Source organism: Bos mutus, chromosome 21 (genome assembly GCF_027580195.1).
Source record: "Bos mutus isolate GX-2022 chromosome 21, NWIPB_WYAK_1.1, whole genome shotgun sequence".
Classification (NCBI taxonomy): Eukaryota; Metazoa; Chordata; class Mammalia; order Artiodactyla; family Bovidae; genus Bos; species Bos mutus.
The window spans coordinates 64,339,371-64,357,434 of record NC_091637.1 but is presented as its reverse complement, the minus strand read 5'-3'; the positions used below and the strand labels follow the sequence as shown (position 1 = coordinate 64,357,434).

General features: G+C 51.0%; 1 protein-coding gene across 1 annotated transcript in view; it reads right to left on the bottom strand.

Annotated features, from left to right (window-relative positions):
* Nucleotides 1-937: 937 nt before the first annotated feature.
* The window catches only part of WDR25 (WD repeat domain 25), a 148,955-nt gene continuing 131,828 nt past the window's right edge, over nt 938-18,064 (bottom strand). The window contains exons 5-7 of the mRNA XM_014477552.2: nt 7,051-7,221; nt 1,916-2,056; nt 938-1,405 (exon numbers count right to left, since the gene is read on the bottom strand). Coding sequence (XP_014333038.2) covers nt 1,184-1,405; nt 1,916-2,056; nt 7,051-7,221 — 534 coding nt within the window. The 3' untranslated portion in view covers nt 938-1,183. The remainder of the gene's footprint in view (nt 1,406-1,915; nt 2,057-7,050; nt 7,222-18,064) is intronic.

Below are 18,064 nucleotides of genomic sequence, written 5' to 3'. Positions count from 1 at the left end.
CGGTGCTCAGCTTTCTTTATGGTCCAACTCACATCCATACAAAACCATAGCTTTGACTAGACAGACCTTTGCTGGTAATGTCTCTGCTTTTTAATATGCTGTCTAGGTTTGTCATAGCTTTTCTTCCAAGAAGCAAGCATCTTTTAATTTCATGGCTGCTCCCAATCTGCCCAATCCCCATCCCCAGATGAGCTCCCAGGTGCCAACACCCACCACACACTTGACCTTCCTGGACCCTCACAGCAGGCCTGCAGGCTGGGTTCTGACACCGCTTCACAGAGGGAGCAACTGCAGCTCCGAGAGGAAATGTGACTCGCTCTCAGCTACACCGACAGCAGAGCCAGATGGGGAACCCCGGTGCTGGAGAGGCCAGCTGGGCACTGCTTGCCTCTGTGGCCTCCTCCTCAGGTCCTGCATTTCCTCGCTAACCCCCTGCCAGGACACCCTCCTCACAGGCTCGCAGTCAGCCTCCTCCAGGGAGACTTCCAGGACTGCAGGGACGCGCCTGTCCAGAGACGGGCACCTCTGGCCCCCTCCCTCACCCATCAGGGGGCCTTTGGGCTCCTGGGGTAACAGCTCAATCGTGATCCCGAGGGGGCTTAGGGCTCCTCAGCCTGTGGGGATCCTCAAGGGCTCCTTGCTTCTTCATGTCGCTCTGTCTCCCCAGGCAGATGTACTTCCTCGGGCAGAGGGTGAGGAGGAGTGCGGAGGGCCCTGGGCTCAGGCAAACCTGGGGACCCCACTGGCCATGCTCTGGAGGAGGGAGGAGGCGCCTGGGCCTGAGCAGACCCTGTGAGACGGCGGGCAGGCAGACCTAGGACCCAGAGCCCCACCTCTCCAGCCCCCACTTGCCCTTTGTCTCCGAGCTCCAGCAGGCCCGCGAGAAGGGAGGTGAGAGAAGCTGCCGATGCGTGTTTTCACTGAAACAACCAAGAAATAGCAAAACGCTCACATTTATTGAGCATCGCCCGCAACCCGTCAGGTGCTTTTGCTAACGCATAGTCCTCGGAACCCTGAGACACAAGGTTTTCGCCCCCATTTTACAGATGAGGACACTGAGGCTCGGCGGATGGGAAGGCGGCATCCATCTGAGCCTGGCCCTGAAGCCAACCTCAGACCCTCCTCATCGCACACGCCCGCCCGCCCGTCCGGCCGGCATCGGGAAGCTTCCACATCGTGAGGCTCAGTGCCAGATCTTGACGTCGCCCTCCCAGGAGCAGGTGGCGAGCATGGAGGGCAGCACGGGGTGGAAGGTGGCGCCCACGCAGGCCTGCGTGTGCCCGTGCAGTGTGCGGGCGCGGCTGGCAGTGCGGAAGCTGTACACCAGGGTCCGGCCGTCAGCGCTGCCCGTCAGCAGCAGGTCGCCGTCTGGGGAGCACTCGCAGCCCACCGAGTAGCCTTCCACCTGCAGAGGATGAGCAACCAGCTGAGCGACAGCGCGGCTCAGCGCACTCGGCCCCACGGCCCTTCCCACGGAGGAGCAGCCGGGGCCCGGAGCCGGCGGCTGAGCTCCTGCCATGAGCCGAGGGTCCCTGTACCCAGGCCGGTGTCACCAGGTGGCTCTCGTGGGTCCAGAGAGTACAGCTCTAGCACGGGGACGGGCAGTGGATCCCTGGTGCCTGTGCCCTTGGGGCGGCCCACAGGGAAAAGAGGCCGATGCAAAGGGCCCAGCCCCAGGTCCATGTAAGCCAACAAATCCAGGAGACCCCTGTCTGGCAGCTGGGGCCCAGGGAAGGGCCAGATGTGGCCCAGGGCTTTGAGTGGACATCAGGCCACACGGTATGGGGTCACCCAGGAAACAGAAATCACAGGTTGCCTGGACAGAGGGTCCGTGCTCTTGGGGACTGCAAGTCCCTTGCCGGCGTGGGTGTGGGACAACTTTCCACCCCCGGGGGGACGGGACAAGATGGGGTACCTTGTGCCCTTCATAGCGCCGCCTTCTGCTCATCCGGTAGGGCCACACAGCGGAGAACAGGGCCAGGTAGTTGCCGTTGGTCTGCGCCAGGAACACAGGCTCCCGCGGGTGCAGGGTGAGGCTGGGGCAGGTGTACCTCTCCTGAGAGACAGCAGGGCTCAGAGAGGGTGGGGCGGGCTCCCCAGTGGGCTCCTGCCTCTGACGGGCCCGCCACCCACCCTCTGCTCCAGGGGCCTCGAGCCCCCCGCCCAGACCTCGGCTCAGGGGGCTGCGAGCTTCCTGTTGCTGCTGTAACAAAATGCCTCCAATTTTGTGGTTAAAAGCAGCACACATTTATTATCTTACGCTTCTGGAAGTCGGAATCTGACAAGGTCTCCCTGGGCTAAAATCAAGATGCCAGCAGGGCTCTGCTCCTTCTAGAGTCTCTGGGGGGTATCTGTTCCCTTGTCTTTTCCAGCTTCTAGGGGTCCCTACGCTCCTTGCCTCTTGGCCCTTGGGGTGGACTGAAAAATGTCCCCCCAAAGACTTCCATGTCCGAATTCCTGGGACCTGTGTCACCATCTGTGTTTTTTAAAAAAAGCAGGGGGATCTTTGCAGGGATTAACTTAAGGATCTTGAGATGAAAAGGTTACCCTGCATTACTGCATCCCTAAATGCAATCACAGGCATCCATAGAAAAGGTAGGCAGAGTGAGACCAGACACACAGAGGCGGGGACATGAACACAGAGCAGAGAGAGATCTGAGGATGCTGGCGTGCGGACTGGAGGGACACAGCACAAGCCAAGGGTCACCAGCTGCCACCAGAAGCTGGAAGGAGCAAAGGACAGACGACAGAGCCCCGCCAGCACCTTGATTTCAGCCGCAGGATACTTTCTACACACTTCCAGCCTCCATCACTGAAAGGACACATTTCTATTGATTTAAGCCATTGGATTTATGCTACTTTGTAATCTGTTACACAGCGACAGAAAACAAATCCACACGCCCATCTCCCCACATGCACAGTGAGCCGTCGGGGAGCCCCAGCCCAGCCTAGGGTCCAGAGCTGCCAGAACACATAGTGAGCAAGGAGGTGACTGGCCAAGTGTGGAGATAAATGCGTGCACACGGGGTTCTGAGCAGGAGGAGAGATCTCGCTGCTTAATGGACTGAGTCACACAGAAACACCCCTAAAAGCGCCCTTCTGCACTACACCTGTCCTTCCGTGTTCTAAGTGATGTCCTGAAGCCACAGCCTCTAAATGAGCCCAAATTCAAAGGGCGACACTGGGAGCAGTTGGAACCGCAGACTAATGTGCTGCTGGAGGCGCACGGCGACCTCATCATGAGCTCCTGGCGTGAGGCTCCAGGCGGAGCGCCTGTGCGCCAGCATGCAGGGCGAGGAGGTGTGCCTCTAGGAGGGCCGCAGCTCGGGCACGCAGCACCGTCATCCACCTCATTCGCTTCTCTGGTCTCCGCAGGGCCAGCGGAGGCAGGATGCCCCAGGGGCCAGACACACCCCTCCGGCCCCCTCCCAGGGCTTGCCTTTCTCATGGCATTGAACTAGAACTCTGAAGTGAAGGTCTAGAGGTAGGTTTGTTCGGGGCCACTTAGAATCCTTTAAGAACCAGGGGAAAAAAACCAAAAAAACAGGGAGAGGGAAATGGTGCATACACACACCTGATGCTGCTGCTGAGCGCCCAGTCGTGTCTGACTCTGGGACCCCGTGGACGGCACCCCACCAGGCTCCTCTGTCCATGGGATTCCAGGCAAGAATACTGGAGTGGGTTGCCATTTCCTACTCCAACGTACATCTGATATATATTTTTAAATTCTGGGTGGCAGCATCAAAGAGATTAGCCATAGCTAACTTTAAATCTTAAAAGATGATGGTGGTGGTGATGACAATGAGGATGATGGTGGTGATGGTGGGGATGGTGATGGTGGGGATGGTTATGATGGTGGGAATGGTGAGGAGAGTGGAGATGGTGATGATGGTGGATGGTGGTGGTGATGGTGGTGATGACGATGGTGATGGTGGCAGTGATGGTGAATGGTGGTATTGATGGTGGCGATGGTGGATGGTGGTGATGACGGTGGTGATGGTGGGGATGGTGAGGAGAGTGGAAATGGTGATGATGGTGATGGTGGATGGTGGTGGTGATGGTGGTGAGGATGTGCTAAGAGTGGAGATGGTGATGGTGGTGGATGGTGGTCATGAGGGTGGTGATGGTGGATGGTGGTGATGACGGTGGTGATGGTAGTGATGGTAATGGTGGGGATGGTGATGACAGTGGATGGTGGTGATGGTAGTGATGGTGATGGTGGGGATGGTGATGATGGTGGGAATGGTGAGGAGAGTGGGAATGGTGAGGAGAGTGGGAATGGTGATGATGGTAGTGATGGTGATGGTAGTGATGGTGATGGTGGGGAATGTAATGATGGTGATGGTGGGGATGGTGGTGATGGTGTATGGCAGTGATGATGGTGATGGTGGTGACAGTGGATGGTGGTGAAGGTGGTAGTGATGGTTGGGATGATGGCGGTGATGATGGTGGTGATGGTGGGGATGGTGGTGATGGTGGATGGTGGTGATGATGGTAGTGATGGTTGGGATGATGGTGGTGATGGCAGATGGTGATGGTGGGGATGGTGGGGATGGTGGTGATGGGGGATGGTGGTGATGATGGTAGTGATGGTTGGGATGATGGCGGTGATGGCAGATGGTGGTGATGGTGGGGATGGTGGGGATGGTGGTGACGATGGTAGTGACGGTTGAGATGATGGTGGTGATGATGATAATGATAATGGTGATGACAATGATGGTGATGATGGTGGTCATGGTAAAAGAGGTGATGTGATAAGGAGGGTGGTGATGATGACAATGATGATGATGGTGGTGATGGTGGGGATGGTGGTGATGGCGGTGATGGTTGGGATGATGGTGGTGATGATGATGATAATAAGATGATAGTGATGGTGATGATGGTGAGGATGTGATAAGAGTGGAAATGGTGATGATGGTGGTGATGGTGGTGATGGCGGATGATGATGATGATGGTGGTGATAGTGGATGGTGATGGTGGATGGTAGGGATGGTGATGATGTGGTGATAGTGGATGGTGGTGATAGGAATGGTGAGCAGAGTGGAGATGGTGATGATGGTGGTGATGGTGGTGATGGCAGATGGTGGTGATGGTAGATGGTGGGGATGATGATGATGGTGGTGATGGTGGTGATGGCAGATGGTGGTGATGGTAGATGGTGGGGATGATGATGATGGTGGGAATGGTGAGGAGAGTGGAGATGGTGGGGATGGTGTATGGCGGTGACGGTGCATGGTGGTGACGATGGTAGTGATGGTTGGGATGATGGCGGTGATGATGGTGGTGATGGTAGGGATGGTGGTGGTGGTGATGGTGGATGGTGTTGATGGTGGTGGTGATGGTGGGGATGGTGGTGACGGGGGATGGTGGTGACGATGGTAGTGATGGTTGGGATGATGGTGGTGATGATGATAATGATAATGGTGATGACAATGATGGTGATGATGGTGGTCATGGTAAAAGGTGAGGTGATAAGGAGGGTGGTAATGATGACAATGATGATGATGGTGGTGATGGCGGTGATGGTTGGGATGATGGTGGTGATGATGATGATGATGATGACAGTGATGGTGATGATGGTGAGGATGTGATAAGAGTGGAGATGGTGATGGTGGTGGATGGTGGTCATGACGGTGGTGATGGTGGTGGTGATGGTGGTGATGGCGGATGATGATGGTGGTGATGGTGGATGGTGGGGGATGGTGATGATGTGGTGATAGTGGATGGTGGTGATAGGAATGGTGAGGAGAGTGGAGATGGTGATGATGGTGGTGATGGTGGTGATGGCAGATGGTGGTGATGGTAGATGGTGGGGATGATGATGATGGTGGGAATGGTGAGGAGAGTGGAGATGGTGGGGATGGTGTATGGCGGTGATGATGGTGGTGACGGTGCATGGTGGTGACGATGGTAGTGATGGTTGGGATGATGGCGGTGATGATGGTGGTGATGGCAGATGGTGGTGATGGTGGTGATGGTAGGGATGGTGGTGGTGGTGATGGTGGATGGTGTTGATGGTGGTGGTGATGGTGGGGATGGTGGTGACGGGGGATGGTGGTGACGATGGTAGTGACGGTTGGGATGATGGTAATGATAATGGTGATGACAATGATGGTGATGATGGTGGTCATGGTAAAAGGTGAGGTGATAAGGAGGGTGGTGATGATGACAATGATGATGATGGTGGTGATGGCGGTGATGGTTGGGATGATGGTGGTGGTGGTGATGATGATGATGATGATAAGATGACAGTGATGGTGATGATGGTGAGGATGTGATAAGAGTGGAGATGGTGATGGTGGTGGATGGTGGTCATGACGGTGGTGATGGTGGTGGTGATGGTAATGATGGTGGTGGTGATGGTGGCGGTGATGGTGATGATAGGTAATGTATTTATCAAGAACTCCCTGCACCTGGCACTGTGCTGGCCTAAGTATCTACATCTTTTAATTCTCAAAACCACACTATGAGGCAAGAAATATTCTCATCCTCAATTTTCTAAGGGGAAAAAAAAATGAGAGTCAAAGAGGGTAACTACTGGGCCTGGGCCCCTGCTTGTAGGTGGTAGAAACAGGAATTTAATTCACGCAGCTGGTACACCTTCAGGGTCTGGGCTCCAGCCCTTGAGTCACAGCCCCTGTTGAGGCTACTGAGCAAGAGTTCAGGTGGACCCGCAGGCTGGCTGGGGTGGGGAGGGTTAGAGTAGGGTTGTCTCGGGGTGGACAGCCACTTTCCTGTGGGCGTGAATGAGGCTGCTTCCCACACCTTTACCCCGTGGCCTGGCTGTGCTGGGCAGAGAGCGAGTGAGAGGCCCGCGAGGGAGTCACCCCGATCCGGGAGCCCATGCTAGGCACTCCGGGCAGGCCTGGACCTGCACGTTGCCTCCCCCAACCCTACAGACTTCAGGCAGCCCTCTCCCTCCAAAGCTCCTGCTGGCTGAACCACCTCTGCAGGATGCGACCTGGGACCCCAGACAGCCTGGGGGCCACATGGATGCACCTGGGGCTGGGGCTCAACCTGAAAGCAAGGCCCAATGACAGGGTTTCTCACGTGGAAAATCTGGTTGGAGATCTTGGCGGAGCTCTGGAAATCCCAAGCAATGATGGTGCGGTCGGCAGAGTCCCGGCTTGAAGCATCTGTGCTGCTCAGAAACTCGGAGCCTTCCCGGAGGAAGAGGATGTCCAGGGTCTGCTGGATGGTGGCCTTGTAGCTTCTCACCACCTGCAAGAGTGGGCACCCGTCACAGTGGGGCCCCCAGAGTCCACAGGCAGGGCCGGGGGGGGCGCCGAGTACATGTGGGCTGCAGGGTCTGGGAGGGCAGTACGTGAAGACACGCCCCCCCCCTTCCCAGGATGAGCAGCCCAAGCATGGGTGTGGGGGCTGCTGGAGGGAGACCTCCGGGGCCTCCCGCCCCCCAGCAGGCACACGTCTGTCTCCCTCGGGCCCTGCTCCCTGACAACTCCACGCCTTGCCTCTCCCCGTGGATGTCCTCCATGCCCACACCCTCCCCACACCAACTGGCACATGGGCCCAGGGAGGCATGAAGATGCCCCCCAGCCTCGTGACTGGTCCCCTAGAGAGCAGCAGGGGCCAATGAAGGAGAGCTTAGGGAAGGGCTCCACGCCCGGCCAAGGGCACGTAAGGGCACCGTCATGTGCTGCCCACCAAAACCCGGGCCATATTTTGTGCTCTTGATTCTGAAGAGTCCCACAATTCATAGCTTTCAAGGCCTGGGCCTGTAGCCCCCGGAGTGGTACCTGCAACATGGGAGCCAGTAGTCTCCAGCTCACGGAGCCAGAATCACAGTACATTAGCTACCTTTAAAGACACTCTTTCTTTCTTACAACATCACCAACATTCCACACTCTCCCATCTCTAAACTAACGCAATTTAGTATCAAGCCGTTGTTCCGCTTTCTTCAGAGCATTTTATCACATGAACCTTCCATTCTACAACAATGGGATGGTTAGGGGCAGGGTGGCAGTCCCAGCGCCAGGGTCAACAAGTACCTCCGTGCAACAAACTCCAGGATGACTTTAAATTGCAATAGTGAGCAGCAGGCTGTGGGCACAGCGCCTTGGGCCCGCCTGCCAGGCCTGGCGGCCTGTTTACCAGCTCCCAGGGCGCCACCACGTGGCCACAGCACAAACACAGCTCTCTGGCACCTCGGCCGCCAGTTGGGAAACCAGCTGTCTTGACATATTTCAAAAACTGAAATTTAAAATCTTGCCAATGTTGCAGACCTAGATATGGTAGCATCCTCTTTCAAACATATGTAAGTCACATTCACGTGAAATGTAGCACTCCATAAATCCAATTTAGACAGAGGAGTATTTTGTAACCCATTCTCCAGATGAGGAACACTGAGGCTCAGAGAGATGCAGGCATTTGCTCAAGGGTGCAGGGCCAGGGCGTCATGCTTCCCGGGGGTGGGGGGGCCCCATCCAGGCCTCCTGCTGGCCAAGTCCTGACTTGGTAAATGTTGGGACAAATTGATGGGAGGAGGGTGGGCAACCAACAAGTACCTTCTCTGAGCCTCTTCAGAAGCAGTCCCCAGTGAGTGTGATTTCTGGGTAGGCCCCCTGGAGCCTGAGGAGTGATCCAGGGGCAGAAAAGAGAGGGTGGCCATGCAGGCCTTGGAGCCCAGGCCAGACTGTGCGGCTGCTCCCCAGACAGCAAGGGGCTGCCCGCCTCCTTGCCTCCCTCCCTTCCTCTCTCCCTGCACCAGGATCCCGCAGGCCTGCCTTGCCCTCCCAGGCAGCCTTGAGTCTCCTGGAGTGTAAGCTAGAAGGGACACTCCAACTCCTAGCCAGGAGGGGCACAGAAGCTGTTTTGCGGACGGATGCTCCGGCCTGCCCATTTGGAGCTGGGGCAGTGGTCTAGGGCCTGTGAGCGGACAGGGCACGCGGCCTCAGTGCCCAACATCTGCCCTTATGAGGACATGCTATCCCGATTCACCAAGCACAGAGCTGTTTCAAGACAGGCTTTGGAACCTGCTCTGGTGGGAAGAGCAGGGAGGGGTGGGAGCAAGGCCGGCACATCACTGGGGCTCCCGACCCACGGCCCCGCCCATCTGTGGGGCCACGCCTCTCCCCTCGCTTACAGCCCCCCTCCCCATCACCAGCCACCCGACACCTCCACCCTGAGGCCACGTCGGGGCTACATGCCCTCCTGCCCCCTTTCCTAAAGCTCTCGCCATCACCGCATCCAGGTGAGGAGCAGGGGGCTGAGGACGGCCGGGGCAGCAAGGGGGGGAGTAAGTCTGACCCAACTCATGAGCCTGGACGTGACCAGTGCACCGAGGAGTTTCTCCTCCTGGGTCGGGGGCACACAGCCCCCCAGAGCCCCACCGGCCCATGGAGAATGGCCATCGGTGGGCACAACCGTGAGGCCCATGGGCACGGGGACCATCTCCAGCAGCGGCACCTCAGTCCCCACACGCACTCAGGAAATGCACTGACCCAGGAGAGGATGGGGTATGAGGACCACTCCCGGAGCTCCAGCCAGGGCGGTGGGAGCATCAGATAATTCATCTCCTGCCAACATGGGAGGAAGCTTCACCCCGGAGGGCGGCGTCGAAGCCCGGAGGAGCGAAGTGCCGGAGTGCTCAGCCGACCCTGGCAGAACTACCTGCGTGCCCACCAACACGCCACCTTGCCTCCCCAAGACAAACTTTTCCAGGAGAATGAAAACCCTTGTTCTGTACACTTCCTGAGAATGCATGGAAATGGCCCAATTCATTAGGGTGTCGTAAAATCCAACGGCCGGGAAACCAGCCGTGTTATGGGTGATCCCTGCCAATAACGCTGCTCTAAGTGGAAGGCTGACCTTTGGAGTGATGGCCGCCGAATATGATTGACTTGTCTTCCCAACTGCTCCTGCCCCGGGAAAGAGCAGGGAAGTCATTTGTGCGTCTAGTTGGTGGGTTTTATGGCGAACTTAATTACACCGACAGCTGGTGCGTCCTGTCCCAGGGGCCTTGGGATGGCGCTACACGGGCCTAACTAGCTGGATCCAGAGGGGAGCCTCACTCAGACTCTTCTGGCAACCCGGGCCTCCATCAGCAGACGCTTGGAGACATTTGGCCAAGAGTCTACAGCTCTGAGAGGAAAGGAAGACGTGATCAAGACACATTCAGTGCAATGAAAACCTCCGGATAACCCTTTAAAAAGTCTGCTTGACCCACCAGACAATCCTGGGTAACTGGGCTGCTCTGGATTCAACTGAAGGCTCAGCTTTCCCTTCCAGGGGCCCCTGCCATGTCCGAGGTGCGTGGGGTTGGAGGGGACAGGCGAGGCTCTGGTCTGGCCTGCTGACTCACTGTGTGCCCAGGGCAGTCCTGCCCTCACCGCGTCTGGTTTCGAATCGTCACCACCCGGGGACTGGCCTGGATGACAAGCTTCTACTCAGCGCTGGATCCCAGAGACAGGAAGGGCTGGGGAAGCCAGCTCCCCTCCTCCCACCCAGGCCCTTAGGGACAGCGAGGGAGCCACTGCTCTGGGCCCCACAGGACGGCCGAGGCCACCCGCCCACCCCGCAGGACGTGGTGCTCCTGTTTGTTTGTCTGGTCATCCTTGGCCAGGACTGGGACTGCCCACTGCAGGCGGCAGGAAGGTGTGTTGAATGAAGGATAAGTGAGTGAGCAGCTACGCAAATGGATGAATGAACAAAAGGACAAGTTGAAAAGCTGCGACCTGTGGCCTCTGGCTGCCAGGAGCATGCCGGCCCTTGGGTATCACGAAGTCCATCACAGGCCCCTCCACGGCCCTTGACATGGAGACAAGGACACTTCAACCTCCAAGGATCTCTGAGGCCGCGGCAGGGGGGGTGGGGTGGCGCTCAGTGCATGCATGCTCGGCATCGCCAGACATCCGGAGTTGGGAGGGCCAAGCTCTCAGGCAGACGCCCGGGTACCTGAGCATGATGGCCCATCTAGCTGCCTGGTCCAGGACAGGCAACTCACCTCTCCAGGCCTCAGTCTCCACACCTGCAAGGTGGGACTAACAGCAGGACCTATGGCTCGGGAGGGAAGGATGGTGACAGGCCTGGCCAAGCAGCCAACACAGAGCAGCTGATCATAATCCTCTCCCCAGGCCAGCCGGAGCTTGTCCCCGGGATGGGGCTGCGGGTCCTTGGACAAACCCCTCCTCCCCAAACCTCAGTTCCTTCCCCTTGAAAATAAACATATTGGTCTCTTCGGGTTCTAAGACGAGACAAGTCTCTGCACAAAGGCACGTGGGAGAGTTGAGCACAGGGCCCTTTTCCGTGGCTTAGAATCACACAAGGGAAAGTGGCCGGTCACACGGGACAGTGTACGCCAAAAGTGCTCTGTGGGTAATTTTTTTTAAATCAGAAATTTCTATTAAAGACAAAAAGCAATTATACAAATATGAGAAGAGAGTATGACTAAATTTTCCTACAACCTGAAACTAGGAGAAACTATCCTGGCTGGTGCTCCAAGGCCAGAGCACCGAGAGAAAAGATGGCAAATCTGAGTACATGAAAATAACAGTAATAACAATACTAAACACTATTGCATGGCATGAGAAGCAATAATTAAGAGGAATAAAAAAGACAGATACACGAAATTACATGAAATTTACATGAAAATAACACTAATAACAATACTAAACACTACTGCATGGCATGAGAAACAATAATTAAGAGGAATAAAGAAGACAGATGGGAAAGATACTTGAAATTTATAGGTCTTGTTCTTGTTTAGTTGCTAAGTCATGTCCAACTCCTTGCGACCCCATGGACTGTAGCCTGCCAGGCTCCTCTGTCCATGGAATTCTCTAGGCAGGAGTACCAGAGTGGGTTGCCATTTCCTCCTCCAGGAGATCTTCCAGACCCAGGAATAGAACCTGTGTCTCCTGCATTGCAGGCAGATCCCTAACCACTGAGCCACCTGGGAAGCCCCAATTTATAGGTCACTACCCTTAACAGTCCCTAATACACAGACAGTTTCTAAAAATCGATGAAAAAGACCAATAGCTCTACAGAAGAATGGGCAAGAGAAATGAACAGAGAGTTCATATGAGAGGGAATGTAACTGGTCCTTCAATCCTGCTCATAAGAAATAAAATTTTAAAATTACATGGAGATATCATCTCTTATCAAATAAGAAGATCCCAAAGTTTGACAACACACTCTGTTAGGTGGCTGTGGGGCATTAGTTACACTACACACTGCTGACAGAAATGTAAAATGGTCCTGTCCCCCCAGAGAAAATTTGGGCAACACCAAGCAAAACGGCATATGCCTTGTTACTCGGCAATATGTATAACCCAGCACCCCGACTTGTAGGAACTGACCCCAAAGTTACAGCAGCAAATCCCAGAAAACAGAAGCATGAGGCTGCTGAAACCAGCACCACTTGTGAAATTAAAAAAGCAGAAATGACTCAAATGTACAAAACGTGCTAGTCACCCAGTCGTGTCAGACTCTTTACAACCCCATGGACTGTAGTCCATCAGGCTCCTCTGTCCATGGGATTCTCCAGGCAAGAATACTGGAGTAGGTTGCCATTTCCTTCTCCAGGGGACCTTCCCAACCCAGGGATTGAACCCACACCTCCTGCACTGCAGGCAGATTCTTTACCATCTGAGCCAAATATACAAGAAGGGACCGGTTAAATAGATGGCAGTCCAGGGCGCGTTCTGAATGCTGTGTGCAGTGCTGAGAGAGGGTGAGGCCCGCTGTGGGCCGGCCCCCAGGAGACAATGCTCAGTGCAGAGCCAAGGCAGAGAAAAACAGGGCGGAAAGGTTGTGTTTGCCTCCACAAAAACAGCAGAAAATAAACCAGAAACTAAGTAAGTAAATAAATCAGTCAGGCTGCCTCTGAACCGGAGAGGACAGATTGGGGAATTCAGGGCTGGAGGTAGAACCCAGAGGATCCCTACAGAGGGGTAGACAGTAAATATATTAGGGCTTGGAAGCTACATTTAGGCACTGTTGCACACTCTGTGTGTGTGTGTGAGGTGTGTGTGTGTGTGTGTGTGTGTGTGTGATGTGTGTTACAGTCATTTAAAAATGTAAAAACCATTCTTAACTCAAGGACCATACAAAAACAGTGTAGCCAAGATTGGGCCCATGGGCTGTAGTTATCCAATCCCTTCTCCAGAACCATGTCCATATTTTATAAAATTATACAACAAAATTAAAAGGCAGACTCTAAAATGTGAAAGCAAAATTAAGCAAATAAAATTAGCCATCTTTAGCTAGTAGCTTAACCACACAAATAGGATTCATTTTAAAAGACACGAAAGCACAGTAGTTGAAGGTAGATCCTCTGTTGATACACATTATAAACTGAAAAACAGTAATTTGATGGTAAATCTTAATTGGATATACTTTGCGAACAAAAAGAACTGTAAGAAATATCACACTGTTTCCAGTCATTACATTGCTAGTGTCAATACATACCATAAAAATTGAATTAAGGCAGAGAAAAATAAAATTTTTCAGTATAAAAGAGATTAGAAAATGTATAAAAATAAAGAAGTTAAAGAAAAGCTCTGTAATGCTAAATCTGAATTGGACAAATCAGCATAAACAATGATATGCTTTTTCTTAAAAAGAAAAACATGTCCTAGCTCTGTCTGAAGGAGCCAAGAAACAATGAGCAAACACCACACTCAGATTTGGTCTCTAAACCAGACGAAACCCACAAGAGAGACAGGTGACAAAGAAGGCATCACACTAGGCATTACAGCTACACGTAACCTATGTTTAAGAAGGCAGAGGGAAGACTGGCCAAGGTTAGAGGAGATGTGGAGGATACAGGAGCCCCACAGAATTTCTAGTGGTGGATACACAATGTTTGAGGGAAGGGTGCGCCAGACGGGGCTAACATCAGATGAGACACTGTGAAAGAGAACGTTACCAAGCTAGAAGACACAGCAACTGAAAATTTCGAAACATACTGGAAAGAAAAAAGACTGAATTTTTTAAAATGAACAAAATCTAGTTTTAAATCCAAATGGAGCAAACCCACTAGGGCCTCTCACTCTCTTTCATAAATTACAGCTAAAAACTCTGGACACAATCCAAGAAGCAGCTACCTGAAGACTTTGCAAAGTAAACAACAGCTGGTAGGCTGAAGAGGGAATCTGAAATTTGAAGAAAGATCAGTACGACAGGTAAGGTTCTAGTCTTTGTTTGTTTTAGTTTTGGGGGGAGGGGGGCACTGGGGGTTTGTTTGGGGCTTTCTTTTTTTTTTTTTTTTTTTGGCCTTTTAACTCCTGATGTTGTCCCACAGACAGACTGAATTAAGGAATTACATAGCAGACATGGACAGCAAAAATTTTGAAATAAATCCATCATCCTGGCCAGAGGAATAAGAAAATGGGTCCTTGTAAGTCAGAGAATATGGGGGAAAGTTTTAAAATATCTCCTTGCTCTCCTAGCCCCGCCCTGATGCCAACCCCAACAGCTCTGACAGGGCAGGACAAATACTTAAAAACCAGAAGGGAAGAAATCTAAATAGAAGAACTAGGAGAAGAGGGAAAATTCATGTTATCTTTTCATCTAGTTTCTCTGGCCAATTTGTGTTGAAGGGGATCCCACTTATGGACATGGTGTGACGAGGCAGCAGGCTAACATTCTCAAAGAACCCCATCTCTGGGCAGGAGAGCCAGGAAGGGGAGTTCAGGAAGCCAGGCAAGCTGAGGAACGAATCCTCTGCTTCTGTATATGAACTGACCGCATCCCAGGACAATCCTTAAGTTACGTGTGTGTGGAACACAACCAAAGAAGCACAGCTAAAGCTTTGAGAAGTGACATATGTGACTGCTGCCCCAGTCTGAAACTAACCCTTAAGGGGTTCAGCATAACGAAGGTTTTGAATATGGAACTGAAAATAGAGTTACTGCCTACAGGAGAGAAGGAATTCACGATCTGAATCTAACAGGCTTGGCTGCCTATTAGGACAAACAAATCACTATTCTCCATGGGATTTTAACAAGACCAGGATCTTACAACATAATATTAAAAATCACAATATATTCTGAATTTACTTGACATACAAAGAACCAGGAAAATGTAAACAGTACCCATAAGAAAAGAGAAATGATATATGCCAACCCCAAAATGACCCAGATGTTTGACCCATACTATCAGACACATTTAAACAACTATTAAATAAAAATCCTCAAATAAACATCTATTAAATACTAATCCTCAAGATAAACACCCCTGAAATGAATGGACAGATGATCTCAACAGAGAAATAGAAATATATAAGCAGTACAGTGCACGCTCAGTACTGTCTGACTCTTTGCAACCTCATGGACTGTAGCGCGCCAGGATCCTCTGTCCATGGGCTTCTTCAGGCAAAAATACTGGAGCAGGTTGTCATTTCCTCCTCCAGGGGATCTTCCCAACCCAGGGACTGAACCCACATCTCCCATGACTCCTGCATTGGCAGGCAGATTCTTTACCACTTGAGCCAATTTGGAAGCCCAGAAATTAAATACATACACACACACACACACACATATATATATACACACACACACATACATACATATAAGTGAAAGTGACTCAGTCTTGTCTGACTCTTTGTGACCCCATGGACTATACAGTCCATGGAATTCTCCAGGCCAGAAGACAGGAGTGGGTAGCCTTTCCCTTTTCCAGGGGATCTTCCCAACCCAGGAATCAAACCCAGGTCTCCCACATTGCAGGTGGATTCTTCATCAGCTGAGCCACAAGGGAACACTGGAGTGGGTAGCCTATCCCTTTTCCAGCAGATCTTCCAGACCCAGAAATCAAACCAGGGTCTCCTGCATTGCAGGCAGATTCTTTACCAAGTGAGCTATGAGGGAAGCCCATATATACACACATACATACATACATATATATATGTATATATATATATACACACACACACACACACACTTATACACACACACATACACACACACACACACACATATATACTTTGTACCTTTAAGTAGAAATTTTAGAACAGAAAAAAATATTTTAACAATGCGGTAAGCACCATAACAAAATGGAAGTGACAAAAGAAAGAACTGGTGAACTTGGAAAAGGATCAATAGAAATATTTCGACCTTAAGAAAAAACAAGGACTTCCCTGGTGGAGCAGTGGATACAGATCTGCCTGCCAACACAAGGGACACGGGCTCAATCCCTGGTCCAGGAAGATTCCAGTGCCACAGAGCAACTAAGCAACCACGTGCCGCAACTCCCAAGCCCACGCTCTAGGGCCTGTGTGCCGTGACCACGGAGCTTGTGCGCCGTGACTCCTCAAGTCCTACGCTCCACAAGAGAAGCTGCCACAAGAGGCCCAAGCTCCTCAACGAAGAGTAGTCCTGCCCGCCGCAACTAGAAAAGACCCACTCAAAGCAACAAAGACCTAGCACAGTTAATAAATAAATAGATTCATTAAAAGGAAAGAAAAGTTAAGTCCTAATTTAAAAAGAAAAAATGAGTGAAGTCTTAGGGACTTGTGAGATAATATCAGAACCTAAATATTTTAGTCAATGGAGTTCCCAAAGGACAGGGATAAGAGTTGTGCCGAAAAGAAAAAATACTGATTGAAAAGCGTCCAAAATGAGCACACTGAACCTTTACCAAAACAGACCACGTTATAGGACATCAAACAAGTTTCAATAAATTTAAAAAGATTCAAACCTACAATGTATGATGTGTGACCACAATGGAGTTAAATTAGAAATCACTAACAGATATATATATATGGAAAACCCCCAAGTATTTGCAATCTAAATTCTCCTAAGCAATCCATGGATCAAGAAGAATTACAAAATGTCGTTAGAAAATATTTTTAGCTGAATGAAAATGAAAAACTGTATCAACAGTTGTGTAACGAAGCTGCAAAACTAGAGGAGAACTAAAAGCACTAAACATCTATAGCAGGAAAGAATAAAAACCCCAAAGAAAATAAACCTAAGTTTTAAGCAGAAAAGAAAAAAGTTTAAAAAGTAAATGATAATTTCTTAAGAGAAATAGAGAAAAATCAGTGATACAAAAATGTATAAAGATCAACAAAATTGATAAATCTCTATCCAGACTGATAAGAGGAAAAAGGGAAAAGATGCAAATTACCAATATCACGAATGAGAGAAATGAGGTGATATCACTACATATTATACAGATATTTTTAAAATAATTAAAATAGCATGAAAAACTTCATACCAAAAAGATAATTTTGATGAAATACATGCATTTCTTGAAGGACGGAAACTACCAAAGGCCACTGAAACAGAAAAAGAAAATTGGAATAATCCTATATTTACTAAATAAATTTTATTTGAGGTTTCAAGCCTTCCCACAAAGGAAATTTCAGGCCAAGCCAATTTCATCTCTAGTCAATTCTAGTAATCATTTATGGAAGAAATAATACAATTATACACAAACTCTTCCAGAAAACTGAAGAGAAAGGAACACTTTCCAAGTTATTTTATGAGGACAGAATTACTCTGATAGCAAAACTAGACAAAATCACTGCAGATGGTGATTGTAGCCATGAAATTAAAAGACGCTTGCTCCTTGGAAGGAAAATTATGACCAACCTAGACAGCATATTAAAAAGCAGAGACATTACTTTGCCAACAAAGGTCCGTCTAGTCAAGGCTATGGTTTTTCCAGTGGTCATGTATGGATGTGAGAGTTGGACTGTGAAGAAAGCTGAGTGCCGAAGAATTGATGCTTTTGAACTGTGGTGTTGGAGAAGACTCTTGAGAGTCCCTTGGACTGCAAGGAGATCCAACCAGTCCATCCTTAAGGAGATGAGTCCTTGGTGTTCATTGGAGGGACACATGTTGAAGCTGAAACTCCAATACTTTGGCCACCTGATGAGAAGAGCTGACTCATTTGAAAAGACCCTGATGCTGGGAAAGATTGAGGGCAGGAGGAAAAGGGGACAACAGAGGATGAGATGGTTGGATGGCATCACCGACTCAATGGACATGGGTTTGGGTGGACTCCGGGAGTTGGTGATGGACAGGGAGGCCTGGCGTGCTGCAGTTCATGGGGTTGCAAAGAGTCAGACACAACTGAGCAACTGAACTGAACTGAA